Source organism: Cetorhinus maximus, chromosome 4 (genome assembly GCF_964194155.1).
Source record: "Cetorhinus maximus chromosome 4, sCetMax3.hap1.1, whole genome shotgun sequence".
In the NCBI taxonomy this organism is placed as follows: Eukaryota; Metazoa; Chordata; class Chondrichthyes; order Lamniformes; family Cetorhinidae; genus Cetorhinus; species Cetorhinus maximus.
The window spans coordinates 121,068,054-121,089,638 of record NC_135882.1 but is presented as its reverse complement, the minus strand read 5'-3'; the positions used below and the strand labels follow the sequence as shown (position 1 = coordinate 121,089,638).

General features: G+C 41.8%; 1 protein-coding gene and 1 pseudogene across 2 annotated transcripts in view; both read right to left on the bottom strand.

The window, feature by feature from the left end:
* Nucleotides 1-21,585, bottom strand: part of ripk2 (receptor-interacting serine-threonine kinase 2) — a 64,648-nt gene that overhangs the window by 14,931 nt on the left and 28,132 nt on the right. Inside the window, exons 4-9 of one of the 2 annotated variants that reach the window (XM_078540707.1) lie at nucleotides 19,587-19,744; nucleotides 15,427-15,476; nucleotides 13,222-13,383; nucleotides 6,396-6,481; nucleotides 5,391-5,471; nucleotides 2,680-2,836 (exon numbers count right to left, since the gene is read on the bottom strand). In XM_078540707.1, coding sequence (XP_078396833.1) covers nucleotides 2,680-2,836; nucleotides 5,391-5,471; nucleotides 6,396-6,481; nucleotides 13,222-13,383; nucleotides 15,427-15,476; nucleotides 19,587-19,744 — 694 coding nt within the window. The remainder of the gene's footprint in view (nucleotides 1-2,679; nucleotides 2,837-5,390; nucleotides 5,472-6,395; nucleotides 6,482-13,221; nucleotides 13,384-15,426; nucleotides 15,477-19,586; nucleotides 19,745-21,585) is intronic. The other variant, XM_078540708.1, reaches the window with a different exon arrangement.
* Nucleotides 18,775-18,985, bottom strand: LOC144680145 (small nucleolar RNA SNORA53; annotated as a pseudogene).

The following is a 21,585-nucleotide window of genomic DNA, read 5'->3' as shown; positions in this document are numbered from 1 at the left end:
AACTTAAGATAATTACAATTCCAAAATCAATAAACAACTTGTGTTTACTGGCTAAAGTCACAGCTAAAGAGGGGAGAGTCATAAGATGACAGATGGGCTTAATGAACTGAAGAACTGGAGATATGAAGTCTGCACTTATTCCATTAGTGATACAAGTTATTTATGTGGTTTCTCAGAATTAAGAAAAGCTTTATATTTAAAAGGCAGTTAATTTGCACTTCTACCTGGGAACAAGCTACGTGTGTTACATTACAATGGAGATGGGTGGAGCTTAGTGAGATTCTTTGGTTTGAGTTATCTCTGTGAATTTAGTTAGGGTATAGCCAACAGGCAAGACTGGTTGAGAGAAGCATCTAAAAGACTCTGTCAATTTTGGGTTTTATGTAGTTTGTAGCTCCTTCAAGGTTGGGAGATAAAGCCAGACCTACACCTAATGTAGAGTTAAAGCTTGATCTATTATTACTCATGACACAGCCTGTGATTGGGAGCTGGTATTCAGTATAAGACAAAGTTGGAAAGAAAGAAAAAAACGATTGGAAGATTTAGTTAACTGGAAGCTAAAGGAAGAAATCTACAGTAAGTCTCAATAAAAGACAGTTAACCTTGTTGCAGTTCTGAAAGCAATCAGCTTGTTTGCAGTTTGAAACCAGAGCAGCAGGCTATTAGCAACCAAGGGTGTTTTCTGATGTTTTAAAACACTGCGCAGGAGTCACAGGGAAGCCCATGCTGGAGCTGTGGAATCCAGAATTGTGAGGTTGATAAAGAAATCGGAGAGTGTCTTAGCCAAAAGCTAATGGAAGGATCCCCATGAAATCTTGTACCTTGGCGAATAGCTGGAACACTGAAGAGAAATCAGATTGAATTCCAGATAGTGGTGATATACTTCTGAGTTGGCCTGAGGAAAAGTGAATAAACCTTAAAGATTTTGTAAGATAAAGGAACTCTTAGGGGGAAAACAGAAAGTAGAAAAGAGTTTACAATCTAAGTCTTTATATGCTATAGTATTAAGCTGATAGTGCTTACTTTGTTTCACTCTTTTTGATATACAATAAAGTTTGTTTTTGTTTCAAAATGTGAAATCTTGTGGTGTAATTCTGTCAGTTAATTGCTGGTTGTTTGGATTTCTTCCTTAAACCTTAATGGTCCCTAACAGGATTGTAACATGCTCACCAATGTTTTCTGACTTATTATTCCTAATCTCCACCCATACTGATTCTATTTCATGACCTTCTAAACCCAGACCCTTTCTCACTAATGTCCTTAGGTCATCCTTTACTATCAAGGCTACCCTCCTCCTTTGCCATTTTGTCTTTCTTTCCGAAATATTGTGTACCTAAAAATACTTATTTCCCAACCATGGTCACCTTGTAATAATGTCTCTGTAATAACATGGTCACCTTGTAATAATGTCTCTGTGATATTAATTAAATCTAAACAATTTACTTCTATTTGGTATCTATTCCCCGACTATACAGTCCCTTACTCTACCACATTCCATTTCTCTAACCCCATTTGAATGGCATCGTGCACCATGGTACCATAGTCAATTTGGTCATCCACCCTACATTCCTAAACAAAAACAGAATTACCTGGAAAAATTCTGTTTTAGTTTTTACAGGTAATTCTGTTTTTGTTTTGGATTTCCAGCATCCGCAGTAGTTTTTTGTTTTTATCACCCTACAGTCCTTCTTGTCATCCAAGCAGGTTTCATGTATTATGGGAAGTGCCATTGGATAAAGTTGCTCTGGAATGGTCTTTTGTTGTTGGCTTTTATTTCAAGATTTTGACCATGAGGAACCTCTGTTAGTCCATAACAGATGGATTGAAAGGTGGGGAATGCATGTTCAACTAGGAGTCATTTAGACAGGGCACTAACTGGACCTGTGTGGCTCAAAATGGCAGATTGGTCATCAAATCAGCATTAAAAGCTGTTTGATGTCACAATTTGCCTACTCTGCATGCCACGTCAGACTGGATGATATTTTCTCAGTTCCGTAGTGACAGCAACAGCAAATTTGGCAGCCTATATTATTGGACATTCAAAAATGTATTAAATATATTGTCAGTAGGTCAGTTTTAATGTTGAACATTGTAAATGAATTGCTGGGTCACGAGAAAGAGGTGAAAGGTCAGTTGAGTCACATGACCGGTATGATGCTGACAGTTTGTAAGCGCTAAGCCGATGTGGGGTTATATTAATGGTAATGGGAGAAGCTGCAGTCTGGTGGTAGCGGGCCCCTTGAAACCGTCTCGCAGACCCCTGGGGGGCAGGGGTCCTCTGGTTGAGAGCCCCTGGTCTAAATAGCCACTCCACTTTGAAAATTTCACTCAGAAATTCATGATTTTTAACAAAGGCTGATTAAACAAAAAGAAACTTTAGATCCCTCCCCTAGTTCTACTTCCTTTTCCATTTTTTCTTTAAGCTTCACTATTTTCTCATTAACTTTGCTCCTTACGGCAACACCAATTTAATTTAGTAAGTGGAACATATTCTCTGTTTCCTGCATCATCTCACTGATCTTCCCACCTCTACCATTTCTTAATGTAATCCACTTACTGCCTCTTCCTTGCTTATCAATTCTCCATCGGCCATCTCACGCTTGCCCACCTCTGCATGTGTTTCACCAGCTGACTCAAATACCAGCTTGACCACCTCTGCAATAAATCAATCACACTTACTGCTATTCGTAAAACTGCTGTTTCCTGATACTGAAGGCATAATGTTGTATTGAGGAAGTGAGGGAGCTGTGGGAAACTGAAGGCGAACTCCTTCCGACTGCTGAAAGGAGACATCTTCCTGATGTGAGGATAAGGTTTGTGGTTCTGGATTGATAGCCTGTTGCACAACAGAAAAAGACATACAATACAAATTAAACAGAAATCACGTTATTTTAAAATTTGGAGAGATTGAAATGTTTGAAGTTTACAAACATTTATCTACCAATTAACATAATTTTACATGACAGTTTTGGTGCCTTTGGTAGCATATGCTACCTTTTTAATCTGGCCATAGTCAGATCAGTTATCTGGCAGCCAGAAAACAGTTGCATTTGTGGCCATTTCTCTGTTATCAGTGCTCTAGAATCTACCACATATCATTCACAGGGTGCATTCCACAGCACATGTGGCCAAAAATACTATGAAAAGGCTTTTTTTGTAGCATCTCTGTAACTTGAAGTTATAATGCTCAAAAAGATTTGTCACAAAACAAAAGAGATTTGCAATGAAACAAAATATTTGAATGTTAACAAATCATTTGAAATGCACTACTGCTTGGGCAGAATGTAATACTCAGCACTATAATTTAAAAAAAATGACTGCCCTTCAATTAGTTTACCAAGAATATTGCACTCTTTTGGGTAAATACTAGTTTTCTTCCCTGGCGGTGTACCAACTGCCCTTGAGAGCAGTCAATGGCTTAATTCTGGCCTGTATCAGCCATACTCTTAACTAAGCAGAATGAACACCAACTTAGGGATAATTCTATATCTAGCTTCGTTTCGGTCCTTAAATAAGCATGACATCTTCACTCAGAAACTCCCCACAGCTACACAAGTAAGATGGAGAGCCAAGCATGGGCAAATTTAATCTGCATTTTACCACACAAAAGCATTATTCATTCGTGGTCCAACACCATAAGCGACTGTATTTTCAGTATTTCATTTATCAAGTACACATCAGGTTTTGAAACAGCTTTTCATAACCTAGTATTGCAGCTTTTATAATATAAACAAAGTACCAGAACTGGACTAACTGCTTCCTCTATATTAAGGGTTTCTTTCATCTGTGCAAGACAAGGCCCACAACAGTGGCTGTCCATTTCCCTCGTCTCTTTTCTGTGCTTTTTGATGGTGACATCATTGCCAAGGGTGGTCCAGAAGATGAGTGTGTAGAATGTTTTTGTGATAGTTTCCTGGAGCAATACACTGTGGAACCAACTGGGGGAAAGGCTATTTTAGATCTAGTATTGCGTAATGAGACAGGGTTAATTAGCAATGTCATGGTAAAAGATCTGCTGGGAAATATAGTGATCATAATACAATTGGATTCCATATTAAGTTTGAAAGTGGCAATCTCGCCTCTTATACTAGACTCTGCATCACATGATCATTTATAATTATCTACAACATAATTTCGCCATCAATTACATGTTTCCCTCCATCCCCTCTTCATGTTTGCAGAAGGACCATTCCTCTACAACACCTTCATTCTTGTCACATTTTACCATGTACCCATTGTTTCGCCCATGATACCGTCACACCCTTGGCTGTGAGACAGAAATTTAAATGTGCTTCTTCCAATTCTGTGCATTGTATTTGCTGCTTATAGTGTGGTCTCTTCTAAATTGGGGAATGACTGTTTAGTGTGGGCATGCTACTGACTTCCATGTGACTCATCACTTCAATTTTCACTCTCTGATTTTTCTCTGTTGGGTTCACTATAAATAAACTGAATGAATGCAAACCAAGAATAATACCCTATCTGCCTCTGGGCACCTTACAACCTACTGATCTGAGCAATGGCTTTAGTGGCATCACATCAGCCTGACGTCATTTTCAAATTCAGTGCCATTGCATAACCCATTCGATTGTCTTTTCAATGAAATCAGGTTCCATAAGAGGTGGTGGCAGCACAACCCAGCCCAGCCTCCTGGGCAGGCACAAGCTCCTGGCATCACTTGAGCCTGAAGGAAGCTGCATATGATTAGAATTGCCACTTCTATTTTGTGTATTGTTAATTTTTAATACACAGGCAGCAAAGTTGAAAATTATCCAGCAGTCTCCTTCATTTTCCTGCCAGTTCCTCCCATTCACAATCTGTTCCACACCCTTCTGAACCTTTGTCAGCCTAATGCATTCTTACAGCCTGTTCCGGATGAACACATTTTCACCATGTTCTACCCTTCCAGTTTGACTTTTTAATCCATCATATGTAGGAATATTACAGTGAAGGTTGCAAATGTCTCCCAATGCAGAGTATTTTGTGCCAGAAGTGCCGATTTGAAATTTGGGAAGATTTTCCATCATTTTCACGTGATTATACTGATCAGTGGCAGATTTCTGATCTAATTGTGGGAAGGTATGAATGACTGTTTTTTAACAAAATCCTGGCTTTATTGCAGATCTCTTGGAACATACTTGAGGAATGGAATTGGCTTAAAAAACCCCAACATAAAACCTAATAGTGACCATTACAGTGAGTTTTTATCAAGGATAAATTAAACAAGGAAGGTTATTTTCTAAGTTGTTGAAGCAAAGGCCATTTTAGGATCTATTCTTGACAAGGTTCTAATGTGTAAGCTGGTAAGTGGCCGTTTTTTATTTCTTTGTTTCTTCAGGTTTACTATATCTTTTTAAAGAGATACTTGGAATGAAGCATGTATTTATTACCTGTACTGGTATATTAAGTGACTTCAAGTCTCCATTGAGTTTTTCATATGATGTTGAAAAAAGGTTCAAATCACAATTCCCCTATAATTGTAATGAAAATAACATTTCGATACAAGTAAATATAGGGTCAATAATAAATAAATGTCCAACAGATTTTATCAGGTTATTAAACCATCAGCTTAACCATTATGACAGTAGGACAGTGATTCAGGTTGGCATCAAGAAGGGAATTCTGCTCCTCCACCCCACATCAATGGCAAAGCAATATAATGTGTGTATTGGATTGCATTATATTCTTCCATCAATGCTCTGAACATGTTTTATTCCAATGTAACAGGCATGCACCCTGCTCCTAACTTTTAACCTACTTGAAAATGCATTAGAAAATACAACCTTATTGTTAAAATGTTTACAAGACTTCACAAGGACACAAGATAATTACAGGTGAGGAAGGCTATTCAGTCCATCTTATTTCAACAATCTAAAAGTTTCCTATCTGCTGCATTTACTTTTTTAAAATGAATCCTGGTTTTTGCCTCCACTGTTCTATCTGCATTCTCTATTCTAGTATCGATCATCCATTGTGTGAAGAATTTCCTGGTAAGTCCTAAATTTGGCTTTATTATAATAATCTGTATCCTTTAGTTCGCCTCTTACCAACTAACCTAAAGTGATTTTCCAGATTTACATTTCCTGTACCATTTACTATCTAGTGCTCCTCTTCAAAGTCAGCTCTCAGACACCTTCCATCAAAGCTGAAACACCATCTCTCACAGCAGGCTGCTTTTTGCCACCTCTCCACTAAATAGGAGGGTATAAACGTGTCACTTGTTGTGATACTGCAATGCACTGAGCTAAATAAAACAAACAGCTGATCCATGTGATTACATGTTGAATATAATCATCAACAGCAAACCTAATTTTAATTTACTAATCCTGGCAATTAAGGTAAAAGCCCTAAACACATTTTTCTAAATCAAAGGAAACAAATTCAAATCGACTTACTTTTGCTCTTTTAAGATACAAAACATCTTCAAGTAGAGTCAGTTCATTAAATGCTCGAACCACTGGTTCCAATTCCATGAGGCATTCTTTGTAAACAAGCAAGTTTCAGATTAATGGTTATTCATAGAGATAAAAACAAAAAACTACTGCGGATGCTGGAAATCCAAAACAAAAACAAAATTACCTGGAAAAACTCAGCAGGTCTGGCAGCATCGGCGGAGAAGAAAAGAGTTGACGTTTCGAGTCCTCATGACCCTTCAGCAGAACTGAGTGAAGTTAGGACTCACTTAACTCCTAACTTCACCCCTCTCCTAACTTCACTCAGTTCTGCTGAAGGGTCATGAGGACTTGAAACGTCAACTCTTTTCTTCTCCGCTGATGCTGCCAGACCTGCTGAGTTTTTCCAGGTAATTTTGTTTTTGTAATGGTTATTCATGTTGTCTTCAAATTTTGAAACCTAATATTTAATCTTTGTCCTTTTCACATTGCACTATTATAGACAGTAAAGGCAGGATGGCACTAGTTTAAGCTGCAAATCGTCCAAAATCAGCAATATCATTGCAAAAGAGAAAGAAATTTCAAACTCAAATTACATCTATGCAAATGACATTTCTGCTGTCTTTTAAAAACATCACACTAGAAGCCAGAGCAGCCCACAAAACTAGCCATGCCCCCAGATTGAATTAATCTCCATTGCTGGTTTTCACTAATTCTACACATTTGTTGGTCATTGAGCAGCTTCTTAAAATTAAGCTTTTCTTCAAGCATGTTTTAAAAGCTTTTAAATGTATTTTAAATTTACTAATAAACTAACAACTGAACACCAATGTAACTGTCAAGTGCTTCAGTATAGTTTCTTCAAAGATAATTTCAGTTATTTAAAATCAGGCTACTCAAATGGTGGACAGGACACTGTAATTAAAAACGCTTATTTATTTCTGATAAACCCATTTCCCACTGTATTAATAAACCTGTTTCAGGTTAGCACTCTTAAACTGATCAAGAAACATATTTTTAAAAATGATGTTCCAAAAATCTGCCCGCTTAAGCAAGTTCATGAAAGGTTTTATGAATCAACATGCAAATGAGCTTGAGCAGAAACTTGAGCTAAAGAAACACTTCTGAAAACTAGCACAATTTTTAGCGCAATGTAACCAGATCATGGGCTGTGCCCAAAACAGAAACTCTTGGTCATGATGAGCTGTAACTTCCATGCGGTAGCAATCAGAGTCGGATTGTCACTCTGCTCCTAGTTATTTGCCCTGAAGTAGAGCCGCACATTTCTCGCCCGACCTTCCGGCTCAGGCCGGATGAGAACAGTGTAGTGCAGTAGGTTCCCGAGGCCTTCAGTCTAAGGCAGATGGGACAGAGGGAAGCTGTGGCCCCTTTTTACGGCATTGCTGCCGTAAAGTCGATAAGTTTAAACATCCAGCCACGTTGAGAACCCAAGGAGAAAGTAAGTGTGTAGGGTTGGGGATAGGGTGGGAGGGAGGGGTGGTTGGTAGGTGGGGGGGCGCAGGGCGGACAAGGGGTGTGGTCAGTGCTGGGATCAGTTGGTCAGTGGGGAGGGTCGGGTGGTCAGATGGCGTGGTCAGTGAGGGTAGTTGGTGAAAGTAGTTTTTAAAAAAAATTTGTTCATGGGATGTAGGCGTCACTGGCTAGGCTAGCATTTATTGCCCCTCCCTAATTACCCTTGTTCAGGGGGCATTTAGGAGTCAATCACATTGCTGTGGGTCTGGAGACACATTAGGCCAGGCCAGCTAAGGAAGCAGGTTTCCTTCCCTAAAGGACATTAGTGAACCAGATGGGTTTTTATGGCAATCAGCAATGGTTTCAGGGTCATTATCAGGCTCTTAACTCCAGAATTTTGTTGGATTCAAATTTTACCATCTGTTGTGGGATTCAAACCCAGGTCCTCCGAGGATTACCTTGGGTTCCTGGAATACTAGTCCAGTGACAATTCCACTATGCCACCATCTCCCCCAGTTGGGAGTAATCAAGGATTGGTGGCAGTCAGGGGGTGAGGAGGGCAGTCAGAGAGGGTGGGGGTCTAGTTGGGGGGGTTGGGAAGGCAGTCGGGTGAAGGTGGGGGGAGTCCCGTTGTGGGTCAGGGGGTTGGGGGGTGGGTATTCGGCAGGCTCATGTAGTTGGGGGTTCCCATGGAAGGTCAGTACTATAGTTACCCAGGAGTTGGAAGTGGTTTTAATTCTTCTAACTTTTTCTGGGTAACTATTACTGTAAAACAATCAGAACCATCCAAAGTTTACAAATTAAATCGCATTTTCGGATAGTTCTCAGTGCAGGGCAATTGCCCAACGGAAGTGTGAATTTCCCAAACAGTTGCTGTGCAATCGTTAAGTAGGACTTCTGGAGGTGGGTTGGGGGGTGGGGGGAGGGAGGACTCCCAGCGCATCTTTGGGGTATCCTCTTGGTATGGCACCCCAGAGATCAGAAGTTATGGGCAAATAACTTCACCTTCACTCTATTGCTGTTGAATTATTCAATTCAAATCATATGCTTCCAAATAAAATAGTTGCCCAAATTTCAATCACGAAATCAATATTAAGATGCCCAAATTCCTGATTTATGTTAAGACACAGGGCGGAATGTTCCATGCCCACTGGCATTGGACGTGCTTGGCAGCGTGAGCCATCAATATGCCAAGAAGGCCAAAAATCAGTTTCACAACATTGTGAAGCCAGTTTGCAATCGTCTGCTCTGCCGGCCAATGGCGGGCTGTGTATTCCGCTGTCGAACATCAGGAAACTCATTGTAATACATCTGCATATCATTATAAGCCCAGCTTGCCGGAATCATCCCCCCCCTCCCCCCATCACCCCACCCACCCCCCCACACACTGAATCATCCAAGCATGTCCGTGTATTCACACACCGATGTGTTTCGCAACTGAGCATAAGCGATGTGCACCTGGTGAGCTGCACTTCGCTCGGGACTTCAAGGTGTGTTTGCCTACCTTGCTTCGATCAGCACTCGTGGTCATCAGTGCCAGGCTTTGCAGGCAGCACCACATCACTTTTAGGAGGGCTCACGAGCAGGTCTCTTCCTACCAGACCAGCCATAAGATGGGGGTGGCTTTTCAATGGCTGCAGGACTAGGACTTGCTTGGGGAAGGGGAGAAGTGGCCTCAGGCAGGGGAAGAACCTGCAGCATGAGAGTTGTATTGGGGAAGGAGGGTATCCCAGGTTGTGTTTGGGGGCATATGTTGACCTGTGCAAGTGGCCTCAAGAGCGTGAGGGCTGAGGAGGAAGTCTCCATAGGAGATGTGGCCAGATGGAGATGTGAGGGTGCGTGTGAGAGAGTGAGTGGTGATGTCTCTTGAGCTGACAGTGAGTGAGATGCCAGTGAATGTGTGATGGCCTTGTGAATGCAAATCTTGAGTGCTGAGATGGCTGCCTTACTCTAGTGGCATGGATGACATCATTCTTCCTCTTTCTGCACTAGAAGGCGAACCTCTTCTGTGCAGCATTGGCACTGACCACCACTACCACTGCCTCCCAAGCTGAAGTGATGACACTGATGGGTTTCCTGAGGCCAGAGCGGGGTGGGAGGGGGGGATACAGCACATCATGGCAGACTCCAACAGTGCCCAGAAGGCATCCCAGGGATGCGCCACTGAATCGGGGGGCTGCACTCCTTCTGGCTTTTGGGCCCGTGCCTTCACCGGTGCCCTCCCGGGCTGAAAGCACTGAGAAATGTGCACACAGCTGCGCTGTAAATATGGCGCCCGGCGTGTGGAACTGGCGAAGTGACGGTGTGGCAGGTGAATCGAAGGCTCCCCGCCAGCGACACAATGTGTTTCCCAGGAACACATGACGAATGAGGCGGGATTGGGATGACACAGCGCAAAAACCTGCCATTATGGCCGGCGGGTAAAACGCCCTTTATCCCCACCCGCTACTGCATTTAGTGCAAATCTGGGGCGATTCTGCCCACAGTTACTCCAGCTCCCTGACTTCTTTTCAGTTGCATTTGGATGCCCTTTAAATGAGGGAAGCCACCTTGCCAGGTATTTCCAGTCATTATGCCATAGTTGTGCTGGGTTAAGGGCACCTTTGTCTCCGCCATTACGAAGGACATCAAAGGTGTTTTAAAGGGTGGTTTCCCTGATACGATATATACTGAAGCTGGCTTTTTTTCAAAAATGGAGGCACTGTTTTTCAAGAAACTGGATCAACCAATGGTACAGCAAGTCCACATAGGCTATTGGAAGACCTCAAAGAGATTTTGTTTGAAAACAATATTTAGCCCATCAGGATTGTATTTTTGGACTTTTCACAGGAGTATTTTAAAGCAAAAATATATACACAGAACCACAGAAGGAGATATTAGGTCTGATGACCTAAAGTTTGGTCAAAGAGGTAGGTTTTAAGAAGTGCCTTAATGCCAAAAGCGAGGTGGGGAGCCAGACAGATGTAGGGAGGGTTTTCCAGAGCTTAGTGCCTTGGCAGCTGAAGGCACGGCCATCAATGGTGGAGCGACTAAAATCAGGGATGCTCAAGAGGCCAGGATTACATGAGCGCAGCTATCCTGGAGGATTGTGGAGCTGGGAGAGATTACAGAGATAGGGACAGGCAAGATCATGGAGGCATTTGAAAACTAGGATGTGAATTTTAATAACAAGATATTGCTTGACTGGGAGTCCATGTAGGTCAACGATTAAAGGGGTGATGAGTAAAGGAGACTTGGGTCAGAGTTTAATGCCCCCCTCAGAGGTGACTTTGGAGGTTGTAGGGACAGTGTGATTGTGCGGGAGGGTGCAGAGTGGAGGTCCCGCTGCCTTCCTGCCTCCCTCTGATTAAGTCCAGGACTGGAAGCTTGTGAGTAGCCTTCCCACACGGAGCTAACTGAGGCCCTTCAGTGGCCAATTATGGGCTACTGAAGGGCCTCATCCCATTGCTGCTGGTATGGGTGGAGGAAACGCCATCCAAGGAGGCTGCTTGCCTGTGGCCTTCTAGGGTTGTTCCTCGTACTCAGGCACTCTGTGCCTGATGGAAGACGTGGCATTAAGAAAGTGGGGAGGAGGGGTATGAGCCACCCCTCTGCCCTTTCTGTTGATTCCCCATTCCCCCAGCCAGCAACCCCCCTCTCTGGGAACCCCATCCTGCCCCACTTACCTGTCTCCAGAAGATCCATCAGTGATCTTTGGCATAGGCCCTAGTGCAATACTGGCAGCGACCACCACTCCCAATAGCACTGCCGGTACTGCAGTTGCCAGTTTTTGATTGGCTGGCAGTTCTCGGGGGAGACATTTCCACCCTAGGAGGGGCTTAATTCAGAGGGAGGCCTGAAGCTGCCCAGTTAAATGCCTGATTCAGGCCTTCGGAGGAAAGATGATATCAGGGCTTCCACTGGTTCCTCAACTAAATTCTGTCCCTAGTATAAGTGAGGACACAAGCAGCAGAGTTTTGGATGACCTCAAGTCTACGGAGGCTAGTCAGGAGTGCACGGGAATAGCCAAATCTTAAGCTAACAAAGGCATGAATGAGGTTTTCAACAGTAGATGAGCTGAGGCAGGGCCCAAGTCAGGAATATGCAAACTTAGTGATGAGGCAAATATGTGGTCGGAAGCTCATCTTGGGATAAATATTACACCAAGGTTGGGAATAGTCTGGTTTGGTCTGAGACAACTGTAAGGGGGAGGGATGCAGTTGTTACCTAGGGATTGAAGGTTGCTGCAAAGAGTAAAGAAAACGGCTTCAGTCTTCCCAATATTTAATTAGTTGAATGGAAATTTAGCGCTGAAAAAAATGTTAATTTTCAAGGCTTTGGCACATTACAGGGCTGCAAACCTGCTTTTTAATTTGTTAAAGAACTTCTAAATACTATAGAAAGGGGAAATTCTGAAAGTACTTTTCTTTGCAATACCAATTTCCATTCATATGTGTAACAGCACATGCCAGATAACCACAAGTTCTGTAAAATCTGTGGTTCAGCAGTTTTTTTAATATACAGGAGACTGAGTTTTTCATCTAAACACTTCTATTAACTGTTCAAACCACAATGTCAACAGAGAATTGCAATCCGTACATAAATAATTTTTGCCACAGAATTTGTTTTACTCCTGGTGCACAAATGATTGATTTTCACAGCCTACGATAGTAATCGAGTGCTCAGATATGTCTTTATCTGATTGAATCAGCTGTATGGACCATGATATGGAGAAGGTTCTTTTTTTCAAAGAAGTGGCAAAAAAGTGGCTAATATGTCAATTCTTTAATTGAATAAACTTTGGCTACACCTCACTGCCCAAGGATCATTCTAATCACCTTAATATCATTTCAAAATGCATTAATTTTTGATGATCCAGTTTACAGGGAGTCATAGATATTAAACTGGTCTAGCAAGTTGGGGTTAATAAGTCAGCGATGTGATTGGATTCAAGAGAATAAAGAAAATGTAAGTGGATATTCACCGTGAGAAGGAGATGAGGCAGTTAGGATTCTGATCTGGAAGAACCAGCCACCGATTCCATTGTAGGAGAATGGTGGGTTTGTGCTGGAGTGCTATGGAAGTCAGTTTTGCTGACACATGTATTCCAGATCCTACCAGGAACTTGTTCAAGTCTCCAACTAAGTGGCTAGTGTTGCAGCTTCAGTAGGAGAAGGGAAGGCTGTGTAAAACCAATAGAATTACAATCTCGCTGAATTAAAAATGAGGAGCATGTCATGATTGAATGAGGGAATAACTGCCATAAGTAAAGGAGAATTTCAGTTAACAGCGGATTAAAGATCCCATGTTGGCACCAAATTATTGCAATCACTCATTACTCTAACTTTGCATATTCCGCATATTTGCAACAACTTACTAACAAAGGAAGGCCGTTCATTAGGGTTTTGAGACCAGCCACTAATCATTAGCGCAAGCAGAGTTTTGCGGCTCGGGATGTCCAATGATAAGCTTTCCTCACTGGTGTCAGGTCGGGAACCCTGCAGTACACTAAACATGATCTGCACTGGGTTTGTAGCATCTGAGAAAGAGAACTGCAGATGAGAAGCTTGAACCACAGTATAAACAAAACATTTTTTCATAACAATTAAAATTTGCGGCATCTTAACATTAACAATTGAAAACCTTTTACATTTAAAATGTAAACAAGTTACACAATGGAGAAAAAGAACAACACATTTAAAAAATAAAGTTGCAAAATCAAAGCTTCTTTATAATTATCCTGTGCTTAATCATCTTCTGACTGGACAGAAGTTACTTCATGCAGACATTTTCATTTAAAGTAATGGATCATTTAGGAGATCAAAAAGATATTTTTTACCAAAGTACACTATGCAGCAGTACAAAGCGTTAAATGATCAATTTTGTTGAAAATAATTTGGGAATTTCCTAATTTTTAAAAGCTTACAATTTTTCAATGCACCTTAAATAACAAGGGCAAAATTATTACAATGCAGAAAAAGACACAAGCACGATCGGCGTTTATATAGTACTTTTCACTAAATCCCAAAGCACTTCACAGCCAATGAGATAGTTTTAAAATGTTTGTCACTGGTGTAATGCAGCAGTCAATTTGCACACAGTAAGATCCACAAATAGCAAATAAATAAATGATCACACAATCTGTTTTGCTCATGTGGGCTCGGGGATAAATGTTGGCCTGAACACTAGGAGAACTAATAATGTGAATTTTTTACATCCAATTGAGGGGGGCAGTCTCAGCCTCAGTTTAACATCTCATCTGAAAGAGAGCCCTTCCAACAAAGCAGCACTCCCTCAATACTGCACTGAAATGTCAGTCTTGATTATTTACTCAAGTCTCCAGCTAAGGGGAGCAGCCTCTCAACATCAACCAGGTCAAATCTCTCAGAATCTATATTTAAACAAGATCACCTCTTATTATTCTAAACTCCAGAGTATAGAACCATTGTACTCAATTCCTCCTCATAGGACAACCCTTATTTTGGGAATCAGTCCAGTGATTCTTTGTTGCACCTCCTCAAAAGTAAATATATCCTTCCTTATGTACAGAGACCAAACGTGTACACAGCAATCCAGGTGACGACTCACCAAAGTCTATATAACATTGTAGTAAGACCTCCTTACTTTTGTACTCCAATCCCTTGTAATAATGGCCAACATACCATTTGTCTTCCTAATTGCTTGCCGTGTCTTCATGGTAATTGGTTTTGTTTACAAGGAGAGCTCAAATCCCTCTCAACACCTACATTTCATAATTTCTCATCATTTAAAAAATATTCTGTTTTTCTACCCTTTCTATCAAAGTGAATGACCTCACGTTTCCCCACAAAATACTCCAGCTGCTATCTTCTTGCACACTCACTTAACCTTTCTATAACCTTTCACAGGCTCTCTGCATTCTCCTCACAGCTTACTTTCGCACCTAGCCTTGTACCATCAGCAAACTTGGGTACATTTCACTCGGTCCCTCCATCTAAGTCATTCATAAAGATTGTAAATAGCTGACTCCCAGCACCAATCCCTGCAGCACTCCACTGGTTACAGCCTGACAACCTGAAAATGACCTATTTATACCTACTCTCTGTTTACTGCCCTTTAACCAATCTTATCTATTTTTTCTTTATTTTTTCATTCATGGGATGCAGGCATCGCTGGCTAGACTATGCTAACTTAAAACTCCAACCCCATGGGCCCTTATCTACTGGAACAACCTTTTGCCTGGCACTTTATTGAAAGCCTTTTGAAATTTTGAACTAGTTCCTCCTTCTCCTGCTGGTTATTTCCTCCTAAAACTATAATAGGTATGTCAAACATAATTTTCCTTTCGTAGAAAACCAGAGTCAGTGTGGTTTTAAGTGTCCTGTTACCACATCCTAACTAATGGTTTCCAGCATTGTCCCAGTGACTGATGTCATGCTAACTGGCCTGTAGGTCTCTGTTTTCTCTTTATCGCTCCGCACCCCCGGATAATTAAAGATTGTTGATAATAATGCCTAGAACTTAATAGATTAAAATTTATCAATTACATTTATACAGGATAAAGTCAGCAGAAGGCCTGAAATCAAAATTGAATAGAACTGACCTTCAAATGGCTGTTTTCTTGAAAGGACTTCCCACATTATTATTGAGTAGCTTTGAAGGGAACAAAGCATATTTAGACACAAGACTTTTGAACTATCTGTAGTAACTAACAAGCACACATGTTATTCAACCTAATTATTTAGGTGACAACTCACTCTGCACGAGCTCTGCTTGAAGCAATTTAAAACATACAATGACAGTGGAATATTTTTACAAGTAAATTCTTCAAAAGCATTTTGATTCTTGGAAAATGTTTCAAAAAAATTAGCACATTTGAAATATTTAAACAAAAAACATGTACATAAATTCTAGTCCTTTGAACAGGAAGATCATCAGTTTTGAGTGATGAGGATATCTCCAGTTATAAAAGTTAAGGTTATTCAGTAGTACAGAACTTGAATATTGATGAAAAGAGAGACATGTAGCCGAAGCTTTTTGTCATGCACTCATCTTGCGCTTGTCCTGATGAGTGCAAGATGAGAACTTTGGCAACATGTCCCTCTTTCCAGCAATATTCAAAAGTTAACATGTTAAGATTTCTAGGAGCTTGAAGAGTATTGCTAGGGGATTGATGACTATTGAGCTGTTGCAGTCCTGTGGACTTGCTTAATTATCCTAGGTATTTGTTTAGGAATTAGTCCCAGATTTATTTTTCCCATCCAATTTTTTTGCCTCTGTAAGGAGGTTGTGTAGATCGTGTACATTGCTGTATCTTATCTGGATGGGTTGAGCTCTTCTCTTCCTCCTTCTCACATGATGCATGATCTTGGTTCAACAGCATCTACTTTTGCCAGCGCAGTTCCCACTAACACCACATTTATAGAACTTACAGAACAAACTGCAACTGGTAACTGCCATATTTACAGTTTAATAGAAGTTACAAGTGTCCCAATATTTACAGGGAGTTAGGGACGCCTGTTTGCAGTCAGGAAATGCAGAAATGTGAGAAACGTAGAGGCCCTGCCAAATTTGACTGCAGGACATTGTTAGCATTTTCATACCCTATTTCCTGATCCACCGCCGGGTGGGAAAGCCGGTGACAGAAGGCGGCAGCCGGGGACTTTTGAGGACGGTTCCTGGAATCTGGCAAACATGGTGGGGTGAGGGGATACTTGGAGCACAGCAACACAGAAGGAAAGAGAGATCGAGGGAAGGGAAGCTTGGGGGCGTTTGTCAATCTGAAGGAAGAAAGTGGCGGGAGGGAAAAGAAATTGCAGGTGGTGGGGGGAAATGTCAGCTGATCGTGGGAAGGGACAGGTTGCAGAAGATTTGCTTGACTGGCCAGCTGTGAGCGAAGCATGCCTGTGCTCTTCTTGGCCTGCGAACATTGTTGGAAAAGCACTTACCCACTGGATCTGGCAGGCTCCGCCTCCCTTCAGCTACTGGGTTTCCCCCAAGTATTGTGTAACCTAGCCTGAAACCATTAATTTTAAATGGCTTCTAAAATCTGAGGAACAAAGTCTCATTATAATATGATAATTACAGAGGTGTTTCTTCAGGGTTACTCAGACCTCTCCTAACTTGCTGTGGTTGAATATTGGGTAGGTTTGGCCCATACTTACTAAATTAACCCCACAACAATCCCTCATATCTTAGTTGGGATAAAATTCCCCTCAAGATGTCTGGATGATGTTTTTAAAGTTGATAGAAGTCATCGTTACACTATCATAGAGCGAGCCTTTGGCTAGTGATAACATCCTATCGCTGAGTCAGAAGGTACATAGTTTAAACACTGGTCCAACCATTCCCAGTGAAGGGAGACCCAAGACCTGGCTCTCAATTCTAGGCTAATATCCTCTGGGATACTCCTGACCAATGGGTGTGAGTGGCCTCTTTTCATCATATGGGTCATGCAAGCCTGTAAAACTGTCCTGTACAGGACTAATCACTCTTTGGCTGGCATAAAGATTGTTATGACTACTGTCAGACTGCCACTTAATTGGCAAATACATTCCTCTAAAAACAAACACACAAACACACGCATGCACGCACAGTCCTAGTTTAGAGGTTCATGGAGACACATTTTCACCTTCATTGTGAGCACATCAACAACTACAACAGATCAGAAAGTCCGGGTACATCAACACATCTAAAATGATAAACTTAAAATACATTTCTGAAAAGCATAACTTTAGATATAAATGTCTCAGCTTGTCAAAGGAAACAAACTATCATACAGAACTCTTTCAAAAAGCGCGGTACTGTAAACACTTATGAGGAAACTAAGATCATGAACCTCATGGCACAAAACTGTGCCAATTCCACTGAATATCCGTAACTCCATTGCACTGTACTGTGGAGCTCGTTAACCTGACGTGACTCACAAACTCAAACTCCAGCATTTTGCACTTTTTTTGCTTCTCCCAGGAGGTTGCGTTGCTGTGTGGGAGTGGGTGAGAGGATGGGGATGATGGAATTCAGTACACTATTTTTGCCAAAATACAGTCTCGAAGGCCTGGTTGGTCTTTTCCTGTCCTTGTTTGTGTGTTCATGTGCAGGTCTGATTAAGATGATTTGGGTAGGGATGCATTGCCTGAGAGAGTGTATAGAAGGGGAGGTTTAATCATGGCTTTTAAAATGGATAATAATTGGATAAGCACTGAAGAAAAATATTTCAGTGTTATGGGTAAAAGGGGTTGAGTAGGATGAGCTCTCTCTCTAGCAGAGAGTCGACACAGACACAGAATCACAGAATTATTACAGCACAGAAAGAGGCCATTCGGCCCCTTGTGTCTGCACCGGTTCTCCAAACAAGCAATACACCTAGTGTCATTTCCCGATGACAGGCTAAATGGCCTCCTCTATGCTGTAATCATTCTATATACTGAAATGTTACTCCTCTTCCATCTGTTACCATACCAGATATCCAAGTCGATTCTTCCTTCAACACACAAACACAATGTCAAGTGTGACACTGACCTCACTTTTACCAGAGGTGCGGTGGAAATGGTGCAGATGAATCCAGCAGCGGGCAGAACACCCGAAGAGGCCAGAGATGAGGCGACCTTGATAATCTTAATGGCAGGTCCTCATCTAAATAAAACTTCCTGGGGTTCCACATTACACTTGTCCACTTCACCACTTGGCCAGGTTCACCAGCTGACCAGTGGGCATGCGTGGGAATTTATCTGCAGCACACTGCAGCCTTTGGAATGGTTGCCGGCAGTCAGTGGAAGGAGGGGTTCCAGGGTGAGTTTGGCTGTTGATATAGGATGACTGAATTTCTTTGTAGTCTCTGTAGATATGGCTGGCAATTTTGTCACGATCAGGGTGGGAGGAGGCTAAGCACTCAATGAAGGGTCTAAGACCTATTTCATTGCAATATTTAAACCATATGGATTTTGATAAACATGTCCACACAGCAGCAAAGTCCTGGTGGCAGCAACAGCCTGGAGTAACAGGTTGTTCACATCAGAACAGAGTGGATACCGTGCAAGTATATTACTTTAACATGCCAATGACTCAAGCACCTTTGACTGTACAACCACAAGTTGATGAATGTCACCTGCCAGTCCACTGGTAGTCTTTGCTTTCAAGATCCACAGAGAAAAAGGCATTTTGAAGACTTATTTGACCTCTTTCCACCATGGTCCTGTTGCTAAGCAGTGAACAGCACGCACCTCCTCTTGGCTTGACATTAATATTATGTTGTGGTGCTGTTGAATTCAATGTGTCACAATTTCTGCATAAGTATGCTCTGGCCTAGCTTAAGTGGGAGCCTGAATCACGTACGTGGCAGGCTGGAGTCAGGATTCAATTTTCAAGAATTTAACCTCCTTTGCTTGCATGTCGGGGATGGGGCGCTGGGGTGAGTTAAAGTTGCAACTATTAGCTCTTAGGCAATTCCCTACATCATAAACATAAGGATCGGAATAGCAGATAAATTTGCCTTCTAAAAGCACAGCATGTGCCAGCAGATTCTTTACAAAAATATAAATGTTTCCAAACTCAGAATATGGGGATTTTAAACCAATTATTAGACACTACATTGCAAAACTAGGCTAATATTAGGTGGCGGGTAAAATCTTTTTTTTGAACTGGAAACAGCAATACATCAAATTTCATGGTGTGCCAGTCTCATGCAATAAATAATAATGAGAAACCATTCAAAATAATTATTTTATTCAATTCTTAAAGTGTAAAGAAACCATCTAACTTTACCTGTACATGTCATGTTTTACATCTGCACGCTTTGCTTTGTTAGGCTCATACTGCTCTGGAGCCATGTAGATAACTGTCCCTCCGGCAGTGGGAGATTTAAGGCCTGATGATTTACTCATTGTCAAACGGCGCCATTTTGACAGCCCAAAGTCTGCAATCTAAACAAACAATAAAAATCCACTATTGAACTTAGCTAATCAAATACCCTGATACTTTATTACAAAATAAATCAGTCTTTTGTTTAAACAGAAGAAAAATCACATCATTGTGACATGCTTTAGAAGGAATGCCTGAATATCCTTAACGGAATATGAAGAGAATAAAACAGCCATTTTGTTGAATAAATATTGTTTAAAAATCCATTCATTCATGGGATGTCAGTGTTGCTGGTGAGGCCAGCATTCAATACCCATTCCTAATTACATTTGAGAAGGTGGTGGTAAGCCGCTTTCTTGAACAGCTGCAATCCGTGTGGTAAAGGTACTTCAATAACGCTGGAACTGAGGTAGTTCTAGTATTTTTCCCCAACAGCAGTGAAGAACAGTGATAGATTTCCAAGTAAAAGGCGGTGTGTGACTTGGAGTTAGTGGAGTTCCCATGTAGCTGCATTTGTCCTTCTAGATTTTGGAGTCCCTGGGTTTGGAATGTGCTTTCGAAGATTCTTTGGCAAATTGCTACACTCCATCTCATAGATTGTACACCCTGCAACCAAGTTGCATCAGTAGTGGATGGAGTCAATGTTTTGAGTTAGTAGATGGGATGCCAATCAAGCAGGCTACTTTGTGCTGGATGCTGTTGAGCTTCTGGACTGTTTTTGGAGCTGCACTCATCAAGGCAAGTGGAGTATTCCATCACACTCCTGACTTGTGCCTTGTAGACAGTGGACAGGCTTTGGCGAGGTGAGTTACTCTCTGCAGAATTCCCAACCTCTGACCTGTTCTTGTCGTCACAATATTTATGTGAGATGGTCCAGTTAAGTTTCTGGTGAACCGCGATTTCACTAGGAAGTTGTTAGTTAGGATTTTGATTATGGCAATGCCATTGAATATTGTGCATGGTATGATTCCGGCCAATGGCATGATTCCAGCCAATTTCCCCCCTGATTTTCGATGACTGCAATTTTACCAGGGCTCTTTAATACCACTCTTGGACAAGGACGGTCATCTCATTTTCCCTCCAGAATCCAGTTCTTTCGTCCATGTTTGGACCAAGACAGTAATAAGTTCTGGAGTCAAGTAGTCCTCATGGAACCCAAACTGAGCAGCGGTGAGCAGGTTATTGGTATGCAAGTGTCAGAGTTATACAGCACAGAAACAGGCCCATCGGCCCATAGTGTCTGTGCCAGCCATCAAGCACCTATCTATTCTAATCCCATTTTCCAGGCACTCGGCCCATAGCCCTGTATGGTTTGGCATTTCAAGTGCTCATCTAAATGCTTCTTAAATGTTGTGAGGTTCCTGCCTCTACCAGCCCCTCAGGCAGTGTGTTCCAGTTTCCAAACACCCTCTGGGTGAAAACATTTTCCTCAAATCTCCTCTGAACCTCCTGCCCCTTACCTTAAATCTATGCCCCCTGATATTGACACCTCCGCTAAGGGGTAAAGTTTCTTCCTATCTACCCTATCTATGCCCCTCATAATTTTGTGTACCTCTATCAGGCACCCCCCTCAGCCTTCCCTGCTCTAAGGAAAACAACCCTAGCCTATCCAGTCTCTCTTCACAGCTGAAACACTCCAGCCCAGACAACATCCTGGTGATTCTCTTCTGCACCATCTCCAGTGCAATCACATCCTTCCTACAGAGTGGCGACCTGAACCGCACACAGTCTTCCAGCTGTGGCCTAACTAGCGTTTTATACAGCTCCAACATAACCTCCCTGCTCTTATATTCTATGCCTCAGCTAAAAAAGGCAAGTATCTCATGTGCCTTCTTAACCACCTTATCTACCTGTGCTGCTACCTTCAGGGATCTATGGACATGTACACCAAGGTCCCTCTGGC